Consider the following 13,741-nt stretch of genomic DNA (forward strand, 5'->3'; position numbering starts at 1 on the left):
CAGCCAGGTGGTTATCCACAGCCGGAATGTCCTGTGGAGAGAACAACTCAGGCAATACAGCGGGTTGGAACCCATAGTTGGCCATGAAGGGGGACATCCCAGAGGAGGAGTTGACAGCCGAGTTCCTCGCAAACTCTGCCCATGGCAGGAGATCGGCCCAGTTGTCCTGATGATCCGATATATAGCAACGAAGGAATTGTTCCAGGGCCTGGTTGGAACGCTCCGCAGCCCCATTGGACTGAGGGTGGTAGGCCGAAGAGAAGGAAAGCTCGATACCCAACTGGGAGCAGAAGGCGCGCCAGAACCTGGACACAAACTGGCTCCCACGGTCCGAGACAATCACCTTGGGCAACCCGTGCAAGCGAAAGATCTCCTTGGCGAAAACCGTAGCCAGTTCCTGTGCAGTCGGCAATTTCTTGAATGGAACGCAATGGCACATCTTAGAAAAACGATCGATCACCATAAGAATGACCGTATGACCTTGAGACGCAGGAAGATCCACAATAAAATCCATTCCCAGGTGTGACCAGGGACGCTCCCCATTGGGAATGGGTTGCAGAAGGCCCAATGGAAGGTGCCGAGGAGATTTATTCTGGGCACAGACCGAACAAGCTGCTACATATGAGGCGATGTCAGAACGGAGAGATGGCCACCAGAATAACCGAGAAACGACCCAGGACAATTGGTTCCTACCAGGATGACCGGCAGTCTTGGCATTATGGTAGGTACGTAGCAAGCGGGTACGCAATCCCTCAGGTACAAAACATCTTCCAGCAGGTCTCTCAGGGGGAGCGTTAGTTTGAGCCGCCAAAATCTGCTCCCCAAGGGGAGAAGTCAGGTTGGTACGAATGGCAGCCAGGATCTGGTTTGGAGGAATGACCGAGGTCGGCTCAGTGTCCTCCCTGGACAGCTCAGAGTATTGCCGCGACAAGGCATCAGCCCTGACATTCTTGGAACCAGGCAAGTAAGAGACCACATAGTTAAAACGTGACAAAAACAGAGCCCACCTGGCCTGACGGGGTGTCAACCTCTTAGCCTCCGAGAGATATGTGAGGTTCTTGTGGTCAGTGAGAACTAGGACCGGGACCACAGAACCCTCAAGCAGGTGCCTCCATTCCTTGAGAGCCAGAATAATGGCCAACAACTCCCTGTCTCCAATCTGGTAGTTGCACTCTGCAGAGGAAAGCTTCTTGGAGTAGAACCCACAAGGAAGTAGGGGTCCCTCGGGTGACCGTCGCTGGGACAAGAGGGCGCCTACTCCTGTCTCAGATGCATCAACCTCGAGAAGAAAAGGCAACCCAGGATTGGGATGAGACAGAATTGGGGCCGAAGTGAAGGCGGCTTTCAGAGCCTTGAAAGCTGAGATGGCCTCGGGTGACCACTCGTGAGGGTTACTGCCCTTCTTGGTCAGATCTGAGAGAGGCTTTGCCAATGTGGAAAAGTTCCTGATAAACTTCCGATAATAGTTGGCAAATCCCAAAAAGCGCTGAATGGACCGAAGACCACTGGGACGAGGCCACTGCAGAACCGCTGAAACCTTCTCAGGGTCCATAGAAAAACCCATCGGGGAAATGATGTAGCCTAAAAAGGCAACCTGGGATTGGTGAAATTCACACTTCTCGAGCTTACAGAAAAGCTCGTTTTCACGTAACCGTTGCAGCACCCGCTTAACATCCTGGATATGAGTCTCCATAGACGCAGAGTAAACCAGGATGTCGTCCAAGTAAACCACCACGCACTGCTGCAACAAGTCACCTAAGACATCGTTAATAAACTCCTGAAAGACCGCGGGTGCGTTACACAACCCGAAGGGCATAACCAGGTATTCATAGTGGCCGGTTCTGGTGTTGAACGCGGTCTTCCACTCATCGCCCTCCTTGATCCGTACAAGGTTGTAGGCAGCCCTAAGGTCTAGCTTAGTAAAGACCGTTGCTCCCTTGAGGCGGTCAAACAACTCGGTGATCAACGGAATAGGATAAGCATTTTTAATCGTGATCCGATTGAGACCCCTAAAATCAATGCAGGGTCTCAGCTCACCTCCCTTCTTTTTCACAAAAAAAAACCCAGCTCCTGCTGGAGACGTAGACTTGCGAATGTGCCCCCGGGAAAGCGCATCCGCAACGTATTCCTCCATGGCCTGATTCTCTGCCACCGAAAGAGGATACACCCTGCCACGCGGAGGAGTAGCACCAGTTTGTAAGGTTATGGCACAATCGTATGGACGATGAGGAGGCAGGGCACCGGCGCGCACCTTGTCAAACACGTCCAGGTACTCCCCATATTCAGTGGGCAGCACAGAGTCCGAGGAGGTGCACAGCACCTTAACCGGACCACGGATGCAACCAGCCCCACACCGTGGTGACCATGAGAGAATCTCGGCCGATCGCCAATCAAAGGTCGGATTGTGCCTCTGAAGCCAGGGATAGCCCAAAACCACGGAGTAGTGCGGGGAAGAAATTACCTGGAAACAGGCCAATTCCCTGTGAACAGCCCCAATAGCTACCTCCACCGGCAGGGTCTCGTGGGTAACCTGCGATGGCTGCAAGGGCCTGCCATCTATCGCCTCGAGAACCAATGGAGTCTCTCGAGCCTGCAGAGGAATGGAGTACTGGGCCGCAAACGAACTGTCCATAAACAAACCGCCAGCCCCAGAGTCTACCAGCGCCTGGGCCGTCACCGAGCCTCCTGCCCAAGAAAGGACAACGGTGATAAGCGGTTTATCTTTACGGGAAACCGGGGACGAGGAAACTCCACCCAAGATCTGCCCCCGACAGGATCTCAGGTGCGGGCGTTTCCCGGACGGACCGGACAGGACTGCCGAAAATGCCCCCCGAGTCCACAGTACAGGCAGCGACCCTCCCGACGCCGAGAAGCCCGCTCCCCCTCGGAAAGGCGAGCAAACCCCAGCTGCATGGGCTCACAACCAGACAAACCATCCCCAGGAGGCGTGGGAGGAGAGGGAGGCACGGGTGGGACAGAAAACGTAGGCGCCAAACGGTTAGGAGGCCTCCGCAGCCGCTCCTTAAATGAAGGCCTCTCTCTGAGCCTGGTGTCAATCAAGATTAGGAAGGAGATGAGTGCCTCTAACTCCACAGGCAGTTCTTTGGCTGCGATCTCGTCCTTCAACGCATCCATGAGACCATGAGAGAAAGCAGCCACTAGAGCCTCATTGTTTCAACCCACCTCTGCCGCCAAAGTACGAAATTCGATGGCGTACTCGGCAACGGTTCGTGAACCCTGATGCATGGACATGAGCAATTTGGCAGCAGAAGCGGAGCGAGCGGGTACGTCGAATACCGTACGGAAGGAGGCAACGAAACGGGTAAACACGTGAATCACCGGGTCATTCCTCTCCCATAAGGGATTAGCCCAGGCCAAGGCCCTATCAGAGAGCAGCGAGATTAGGAAGCCCACTTTTGCCCTCTCAGTAGGGAAAGCGTGAGGTATTAACTCAAAGTAAATCCCCACTTGGTTAAGAAAACCACGACACTGACTCGGTTCCCCCCCAAAGCGCTGAGGAAGAGGGGCAGAACCAGTCATACCTCTGGGTACCGCGGGTTCCGCAACAGATGCAGAGGTAGGTGCAACAACCGGAGCAACAGTGGGAGAGTCCACCGGAGTAACAACTGACCTAATAGCCCCAGGGGTAAGGTGCGCTGTGCGTGCAAGCAGAGCCTGCAACGCCTGAGCGAACTGATCCAACAAGCGATCCTGTTGGTCAAGTCTGGCGAGTAACATAGGGATCGAAGGCGTACCTGCACCGTCAGGATTCATGGCACTTGTGTAATGTCAGGGCAGGAACGCTGGAATGGGCAGGCAGGCCTATGGTACGGTCACGCTGCGACTGACGACAGCCACTACCCACAGACCAGAGTCCCTCAGGGCGCGGAGTCTAAGCCCCAGGCTACCCTTCACCAGGGCCCCTGATGGTGGGGATGGACTTGACGCAGCCTGAGACCAGGTCGCGGCCCCCGAGTGACCCCAGCTGCGATAACGACTGCCGCCAATGGCGTACAGCTGGTGGGAGCTAGATGGGATCACGAGTAGAGTAGTCAGACAAGCCGGGTCAATAACAATGGAGCAGACAGTACTAGACGGTAGGCAAAGAATACTCAGGTCACGGGCCGGATTCAACAACGGGAGGTCAGATAAAGGGTTAACGCAGAGAGTAGTCTTGTCCAAGCCGAGTCGGTTACCAGGAGAGCAATGGGAACAACACAAGAGCTTGCAACAGGGCAACATACAGGACACAAGTGCAGAGCACACTTGCAGACAGCAGGTTTAAATGTGCTCAACCACACCCTTCTGAGGAGGAGCCGCAGAAGCCTGAAGGCATAAAGGTTCCCACCATGCTTTGCAGAAAACCAAGATGGAGGCCAGCTCATGGAGATGCACAAGCTCTGAAGAAAGGTAGGACCTTGACACTAGATACCTCAAGGAATGGGAGCACCAGCGGTAAGGGTAATTTAATTTAAGGGAGGATAAAATGTCTGGGGGTATGTGAAGGGGTAACGCTTCTGTTTTAGTAGTGTTAACTTTATATCTGGACAAGGCATCAAAGAGTTGGAGAGTACCATGCAGAACAGGAAGCGTGGTATGGGGATCCATCAGTGTTAGTAGGATATCATCTGTGAACAAAGATAGCTTAAACTCATTATTGTGAGTACATATCCCATTGATACTAAGATTGGATCTGATAGCTATTGCTAGAGGCTCTAGACAGGGAATAAACAGTAAAGGGGAAAGAGGGCATCCCTGGCGCGTTCAATTAGACATCTGAAATGGGGGCGATAAGTACAAATCCATTTTGACCTGGGAAGAGTGAGTGGAGTAGAGGGCTGTCAAAGCATTTACAAACAAACCACTGAATTCAAATCTCTCCAGGACAAGAAACATATAAGGCTAGCCCAATCTATAAAATGCTTTTTGGGCGTCTAAGCTTAACAAGAGAGTGGGTTTCGGGGACTTGGTAAGATCGATCAAGTCAATGGTCCTCCTAGTGTTATCCCCCGTGTGTCTAGCTAGGACAAATCCCACCTGATCTCTGTGTATAAATTTGGAGATACTGTCAGGAATGGACTCGCCAATAGTGGTGGAACTCACCTGCCTTGTGGGTTGCAGTACCAGGACTGGCCAAACGGGTGCTCTCAGCAACCAGAGGCTCACTCCTGCAGTCAGCCAAAACACCTGAGGCTTATTGCAGGAGGTGCATATAAGGAATGGCCAGACTTGCAATCAGGGCCTTGGTGTATGTTTCCCAAGAGCCCCTGTACCTGCATCCTGTCTGCTTTCTGTCTGATCCTGCTTGATCCCTGACTCTGATTGAACTCCGCCTGTCCTGACCTCTGCTATTCCTGACCACTCTCCAGTCTGCTCCTTTGGTACCTTGTCCGCCTGATTGTTCCTGACCCAGCCCGTCTGACTACGCTCTGCCTGCTCCTTTGTACCTTGCCTGCCCGTTTGCTACCAACCTGGCCTGCCCGACTACGCTTAGTATTGTTCTTTTGTTATCTGTTGGGGGTTTTGGTTTGGTTTGTTTGCACTGTGTTTATGTTTAGTCTTGCACTGCGTTTATGTATTGTTTAGTCTTAAATAAATTATATTGTTTATACTATATCTGAAGCCTGCGTTTCCCTGTGTCAGTCCACACACCTCTGGTCATACCCGGAGCCCTGATATTACACCAAGGCCAATCCTGACCAGAATTGGCTGCACAGGGAAGCCATCTTGGCTTATTGTTGCTGGGAAGGATGAATCTTGATGAGGTGGTGTATTTGTCTCTGCTAGTGTTTGATGACCGAGATTATGCTTATCAGACTCTGAAGGAGTATACCCGGGATCAACTACTAGAGTGCATAAGGATCGCTCATTGCCTAGTAGATCAGGGCACAGAGTTCTCTGAGGTGCAACCATTGATTCAGGTTTGTGCAGAGTTGGTTTCATCTGGTACCCCCGAAAGCAGTGATGAATTTTTGCCGCCATTTAGTGCCGACCAGGTAGAGTCCCTGGTGTGGTTATTGGAGGATGATGTGGATTACTTTCTGGAGCGTTATTCTGCATGTTCACAACAGCTACTAAGTGACTGTATAAACGCAGTGCAGTCTTTGACCAGACAGGCTTTGTGTAAGCTGAGCTTTGTTCAACCCATACTGTAGACATGGTCAGACTTGTTGCACCCAGCCTCAGTCAGCTCCCACTCGCTGCACCTATCCATTCTTTAACCCTGTAAAGAAGTCCTCTGTAGCAACTGCGCCCTCCTTTGTTCCATCTCCCAGCTCTTCTCTGCCTACAGCTGCTCTATCCACTTACAAACCTGCGCTTACTTCCTGTGCTCCAGTAACTAAAACCAGGAAAAAGCGAAAATTCTTTCCAACCAGTACCATCCTGCCAGTATCCAAACCGGTCAGCCTGCCGTCTGAGAACCCGCCTTCCGTGGTTCAGCCTGGTGCCCCGGCACCCGCAATTCAGCCTGATACCCTGATTCTTGACGACCCGATGCCTGCTGTTTTGCCAGATGACCCGGTGCCCACTGTTTTGCCAGATGACCCGGTGCCCGCAGTTTTGCCAGATGACTCGGTGCCCGCTGTCTTGCCAGATGACTCGGTGCCTGCTGTCGAGGTTGACGATCCGATGCCTGCTGTCTTGCCAGATGACTCGGCGCCCGCTGTCTTGCCAGATGACTCGGCGCCCGCTGTCTTGCCAGATGACTCGGTGCCCGCAGTCTTGCCAGATGACTCGGTACCCGCTGTCTTGCCAGATGACTTGGTGCCCGCTGTCGAGCTTAAAGACCCGATGCCCGCTGTTTTGCCAGATGACTCGGTGCCCGTGGTCTTGCCAGATGACTCGGCGCCCGCTGTCTTGCCAGATGACTCGTGCCTGCAGTCTTGCCAGATGACTCGTGCCTGCAGTCTTGCCAGATGACTCTGTGCCCGCTGTCTTGCTTGACGACCCGATGCCTGCTGTCTTGCCAGATGACCTGGCACCCGCTGTCTTGCCAGATGACTCGGCGCCCGCAGTCTTGCCAGATGACTCGGTGCCCGCTGTCTTGCTTGACGACCCGATGCCTGCTGTCTTGCCAGATGACCCAGTGCTCGCTGTTTTGCTAGATGACTCGGCGCCCGCAGTCTTGCCAGATGACTCGGTGCCCGCTGTCTTGCTTGACGACCCGATGCCCGCTGTCTTGCCAGATGACGCGGTGCCCGCTGTTTTGCCAGATGACTCGGTGCCCGCTGTCGAGCTTGACGACCAGATGCCCGCTGTTTTGCCAGATGACTCGGTGCACGCTGTCTTGCCAGATGACTCGGTGCCTGCTGTCTTGTCAGATGACCTGGTGCCCGCAGTCTTGCCAGATGACTCGGTGCCCGCTGTCTTGCCAGATGACTCGGTGCCTGCTGTCGAGGTTGACGACCCGATGCCCGCTGTCTTGCCAGATGACTCGGTGCCCGCTGTCTTGCCAGATGACTCGGCGCCCGCTGTCTTGCCAGATGACTCGGCGCCCGCTGTCTTGCCAGATGACTCGGCGCCCGCTGTCTTGCCAGATGACTCGGCGCCCACTGTCTTGTCAGATGACTCGGTGCCCGCAGTCTTGCCAGATGACTCGGTGCCCGCTGTTTTGCCAGATGACTCAGAGCCCGCTGTGTTGCCAGATGACTCGGTGCCCGCTGTCTTGCCAGATGACTCGGTGCCCGCTGTCTTGCCAGATGACTCGGTGCCCGCTGTCTTGCCAGATGACTCGGTGCCCGCTGTCTTGCCAGATGACTCGGTGCCCGCTGTCTTGCCAGATGACTCGGTGCCCGCTGTCTTGCCAGATGACTTGGTGCCCGCTGTCTTGCCAGATGACTCTGTGCCCGCTGTCTTGCTTGACGACCCGATGCCCGCTGTCTTGCCAGATGACCCGGCACCCGCAGTCTTGCCAGATGACTCGGTGCCCGCTGTTTTGCCAGATGACTCGGTGCCCGCGGTCTTGCCAGATGACTCGGTGCCTGCTGTCTTGCCAGATGACTCGGTGCCCGCTGTCGAGCTTGACGACCCGATGCCCGCTGTTTTGCCAGATGACTCGTGCCCGCTGTTTTGCCAGATGACTCGGTACCTGCTGCTCCGCCTGGTGGCCCAGTGCCTGCTGCTCCGCCTGGTGGCCCGGTGCCCACTGCTCCACCTGGTGATCCGGCGTCCAGCCTGATGTGCCTCCGTCCGGTGCCCAGCCTGATGTGCCTCTGTCTGGTGCCCAGCCTGATATGCCTCTGTCCGGTGTCCAGCCTGATGTGCCTCTGTCCGGTGTCCAGCCTGATGTGCCTCTCTCCGGTGCCCAGCCTGATGTGCCTCTCTCCGGTGCCCAGCCTGATGTGCCTCTGTCCGGTGTCCAGCCTGATGTGCCTCTGTCTGGTGCCCAGCCTGATGTGCCTCTGTCCGGTGCCCAGCCTGATGTGCCTCTCTCCGGTGCTCAGCCTGATGTACCAGTCCTTGATATCCCGCCAATTACCGGATCCGGGCGGTGGAACATTTTGCCCATATAGGATGGTTTGGAGCTTCCTGAGGCCGCTCCTTAAGGGGGGGGTACTGTCAGGAATAGACTCGCCAATAGTGGTGGGACTCACCTGCCTTGTGGGTTGCAGTACCAGGACTGGCCAGCGGGTGCTCTCAGCAACCAGAGGCTCACTCCTGCAGTCAGCCAAAACACCTGAGGCTGACTGCAGGAGGTGCATATAAGGAATGGCCAGACTTGCAATCAGGGCCTTGGTGTATGTTTCCCAAGAGCCCCTGTACCTGCATCCTGTCTGCTTCCTGTCTGATCCTGCTTGATCCCTGACTCTGATTGAACTCCGCCTGTCCTGACCTCTGCTATTCCTGACCACTCTCTAGTCTGCTCTTTTGGTACCTTGTCCACCTGATTGTTCCTGACCCGGCCCGTCTGACTACGCTCTGCCTGCTCCTTTGTACCTTGCCTGCCCGTTTGCTACTGACCCGGCCTGCCCGACTACGCTTAGTATTGTTCTTTTGTTATCTGTTGGGGGTTTTGGTTTGGTTTGTTTGCACTGTGTTTATGTTTAGTCTTGCACTGCGTTTATGTATTGTTTAGTCTTAAATAAATTATATTGTTTATACTATATCTGAAGCCTGCGTTTCCCTGTGTCAGTCCACACACCTCTGGTCATACCTGGAGCCCTGACAGATACATTTGGCCAGTCTATTGGCAGCATTTTTGTGACTATTTCATAGTCAGAGTTCAATAAGGCTATGGGGCAGTAATTATCTGGAGAGAATGGTCCTTGTCCGGCTTTGGGATCACAGAGTGTGTAAAATCATTGTGCAGTTGGGAATCCCTGCAGGAGAGCCTGAAACTGGTTAAAAAGATAGGGGGCGAGGATGCTAATAAAGGATTTAGAATATGAGTAGAGAAGACCATCCAGTCCTGGAGACTTGTGAGTGGGAAGATTCTTAACAACATCTAGGAGTTCCTCTATGGAGACCCTCGCGCTCAACGCAGTAACATCAGAGACCGACAGACGTAAACGCAAGGAGTAAAAAAATATATCAAAAGTAGCCTATCTCTTCAGGGAAGCCTACCCCGTCCTCAGCTAATACTGAACTCCTCTACTCTTTCAACCACTCCATCCCCCAAAGCTATTTCCTCCTGTACCACTATCCCCTCCTTCCTAGATTGTAAGCTCCAAGGAGCAGGCCCCTCAAACCCCTCTTGTATTGAATCGTATTGTTACTGTACTGTCTCATTTACTGTCTCCCACCATAATTTAAAGCGCTGAGCAAACTGTCGGCGCTATATAAATCCTGTATAATATTAATCTGGAAGGGAGTATGGATCTCAGGAGCAAGACAATTGTAAAGTTTCTCATAATATTCCCCAAATGTTATAGCCATGACATGCGGGTTATATGTGGGTACATCATCAGGCCAGTAAATGTACAACTTTGCATAAAAATCCTTCCTCATTTTCCAAAAATTTATGGCAAAAGAATAAAGTCTTCAAAAGACCCACCATGCCTCTTAGAAAATAACTTGAGGTGTTGACTTTCAAAAATGATATCATTTTGTGGTTGTTTCTTCTGGGTCTCCAAAAATAAGATAGGCAGTGTGGAAATTAGATATGTAACTTGCGTATAATCTATGCTTCTTGAAAGCCCATAAGTGCTCCTTGGATTTTGGGCCCTTCTATGCATCTAGGCTGTGAAAAAAAAACACATATGTGGTATTGCTGTACTCGGTAAACATAGCAGAATTTGTTTTGGGGTTGTAATTAGAAGTATGCCTGTGATGTGTTTGAGACATATCCTGTTAAAATGATAACTGTATGAAAAAAATTAATTTCTTAATTTTCCAAAAATTGTGGCAAAGAATTATAACTTTAACAAACTCACCATGCCCGTGCCTCTAACTAAATAGCTTGGATGTCTACTTTCTAAAAAAGAGGTTATTTGGGAGTATTTGTACTGTCCTGGCATATTAGGGCTTCAAGAAATGAGATAGTACATCAGTAATAGTCAATTTTCAAATATATATACCATAGTTTTATAGACTATATCATTTTCACACAGAGTAAGTAATATACACTTATCTGGGTTATTTTTACCAAAGAAATGTAGTAGAATACATTTTGACCCAAATTTATGAAGAAAGATTATTTATTTGCAAACATTTATAACAGGAACGGAGAAAAGCATTTTTTTTTTTTTTTTAAATGTTCAGCATTTTTTTCATATATATAGCAAAAAATTAAAAACCCAGTAATGATTAAATACCACCAAAAGAAATCTATATCTGTCATAAAATATCATAAACATTTTTGTTGGGTACAGAGTTCCTTGACTGAGTAATAGTTATTCAAATTGTTACAGCGCTGAAAACATAGCCACTTGCCACCCCACTACAGTACAATTACTGCAGCAGGTCAGGACATGCAGGCTCAGTCAGGTATATATATATATATATGAGATTGAGCCTGCCCTGGTTTAGGAGTGTACTGCATCCCCGCTGGACACAGAATCACTGTTACTGGTAACTGGGTATTATGTGATTGCTATGATTGGTCACAGCAATCGCATAATAATAACATGGAAAACAACCTGTTATGAATAGCGTTCCATTCATGAAAAGCTTGCTTATTGTTGTGATTTGTGCTTGGCCCACAGCAATCACATGGTACCTGGCTACCTGTACCATGTGATTAGCTTAGCCAATCACAGATCACAATCAAAAGGGAGCTGTTCATGAATGGGAAATCCATTTATGACCGCTGTAGCAGAATACATTTTTGCTTAAATTTATAAAGAAATTAGATATTTTAATTTTTTCACTGGATGTATTTTATAATAGAAAATATCTATTGTTTCCAACATTTGCTGTCTTTTTACATTCATATATTAAATAATTAAAAAAAAAACAGTAGTGACCAAATACCACCAAAAGAAAGTTCTATTTGGTGAAACAAAATCGATAACATTTTCATTTGGGTACAATGTTGCATGGCCACGCAATTGCAGTGCAAACACCAAAAAATGGTCTTGTTGTGAAAGGGGTAAAACCTTCTAGAGCTCAAGTAATTAAAAATGTCCTGGGCAGGAAGGAGGTGAAACTGTCCAGTACTGAGGAGGTTACAGGCAGATTTGTTTGGAGGGGCTAGGGAGGAAGTGTTCATTTTGTTAATGGTACAGTTAATCCTTCGACAATGTTATCTGGATATGTAATTACCGTATTTTTTGCCGTATAAGACGCACTTTTTCTTCCCCAAAACTGGGGGGGAAATGTCAGTGCGTCTTATAAGGCGAATATGGAGCGGCCGGTCCGGTATTTCCACCGAGGCCGTGTCAGAATACCGGGCCGGCCGCTCAGCTCTGCAGCGGGACCTTACCTGTTCTCTATCCAGCGGCGTGCTGTCTTCCTGGCTTCTGTAGTGTGGGCACTGGGCATGACAGCCGGGTGCCCAGTGCGCATGCGCGAGAAGCGGTGCGCTTTGTGAATGGTAAGGCGGTACCTGGGACACATGACAGATCCCAGAAGCCGCCGGACCAATCACAAAGCGCAAGTGCTTCTCGCTCATGCGCACTGGGCACCCGGCTGTCATGCCGAGCGCCATTACAGAAGCCGGGAAGACAGCGCGCGGCTGGATCGAGGAACAGGTAAGATCAAACAAAAATGTCTCTGGTCATCCCTGTGCTGTCCGCAGTCTCTGGTCATCCCTGTGCTGTCCGCAGTCTCTGGTCATCCCTGTGCTGTCCGCAGTCTCTGGTCATCTCCTGTACTGTGTCTGCAGTCCATTAGTTCAGAATTTTTTTTTCCTGTTTTCTGCCTCTAAAACCTAGGTGCGTCTTATGGTCAGGTGCGTCTTATACGGCGAAAAATACGGCAACACTCTATTTTTCTTTTTCATAGCTCAGTCATTATCTGAAGAATGTTTATTTTAAGACCCTCGGTGGAGAGGAGGTGTATTTTAATGAAGATGGGAGTTTTCCTATAAAGTTTGATGTTTTAAACTTTGTGGCATGGCCAAACAAGACAAGGCAAACAAAGATGGTTGGATTTTATAAGCAAAAAGATGACAACTATGAACTGAACATTAATAACAGTGCCATCCAGTGGAATCCACATTTCGTTAAGGTATACAACCTAGAAGCAGTATCCTCTTAAATAGGGATGGGTTTCAAATCTACTGCCACCATGGTGTTGAGGCTAATTCAAAGGTTTGAGATTTAGATTTGTGGCCCCAGAAATGTATGTACAGATTCACCCATGACTAGTGCACAAGAGATAGGCTAGTCAAGACCCCCTACACCACCATCTCACTCTCTCACATACCCCCCTTTAACCTATCAGTAAAGAAAAAACATAACACCGATTGGCGTAAAATGGCCAACACAGCCTTTTATTAACACTTCAAATTCAACACAAAACATTCCTTAAAACAGAAACACATAGGAGAAGTTGTTGGTCTTCGAAGGCACCAAACCAGAACCGATATCCAGCTGCGGAACCAATACTATAACTAGGTCTCCAGCCACAACGCACCGGCTCGGAGACAAAACATACCATCCGCAGTGTAGAACCACCACCTTCCAGTTAAACCTTGGTTAACTGGATTGCCCCCGGTCAGACCATACTGCCAATGGGTCCCAAACCATTATCTTTAGCTTCAAAATACGTGCTGCCTCCAGAGAACAACTGCTCCCCTGAAACCTGAACAAACCCCCCCTGGGGAGTGACAAAACACCCACACAACCCCAAGGGAGGGTGGGAGGGAAGCTCGCTCTCTGCTGTCTCTTCCTGAACTGCTAGATGACCCTACCTCATCCACACCCAAAGGTGTTGCAGACCCCACCTTACACCCCCCAGTTACCAATGAGGTACTTGGCCATATACTAAAATCCACCTCTTCCTTTTTCTTTAACCCTTTCCTGTCTTTTTAACCCCCTCTTAGCCTCGTCATGTCTGCCCTGCGCTATTTTCTTTTCTTTTGTTACGGGCATCTCTTGACTAGTGCACAAGAGATAGGTTAGTCAAGACCCCCTGTGAGATGGGGAAACAGCTTTCATTGTTTGAACACCGATTGAAGTAAATTAAAAACGTTCTGACTGACATTCTGCAGTTTCGCCACAAGATGTTACTGTTTTTTCTAACACGGCCTCAGACTGCATACAGATTTCTATATTCATGAAGGGGTGGGGTTTTACACTTGGAGAGTGAAACAGGAAAAAGAGAGGAGAGCAGCCATGCTTGAGAGAGAGAAGGGGGG

General features: G+C 50.2%; 1 protein-coding gene across 1 annotated transcript in view; it reads left to right on the forward strand.

The window, feature by feature from the left end:
- Positions 1–13,741, forward strand: part of LOC149440963 (vomeronasal type-2 receptor 26-like) — a 149,256-nt gene that overhangs the window by 109,956 nt on the left and 25,559 nt on the right. Inside the window, exon 4 of the mRNA XM_089657931.1 lies at positions 12,385–12,609. Within this exon, the coding sequence (XP_089514057.1) occupies positions 12,385–12,609 (225 nt within the window). The remainder of the gene's footprint in view (positions 1–12,384; positions 12,610–13,741) is intronic.

This window comes from Staurois parvus, unplaced genomic scaffold (assembly GCF_062004578.1).
Source record: "Staurois parvus isolate SC_StPar_1 unplaced genomic scaffold, SC_StPar_1.0 ptg001043l, whole genome shotgun sequence".
Lineage (NCBI taxonomy): Eukaryota > Metazoa > Chordata > Amphibia > Anura > Ranidae > Staurois > Staurois parvus.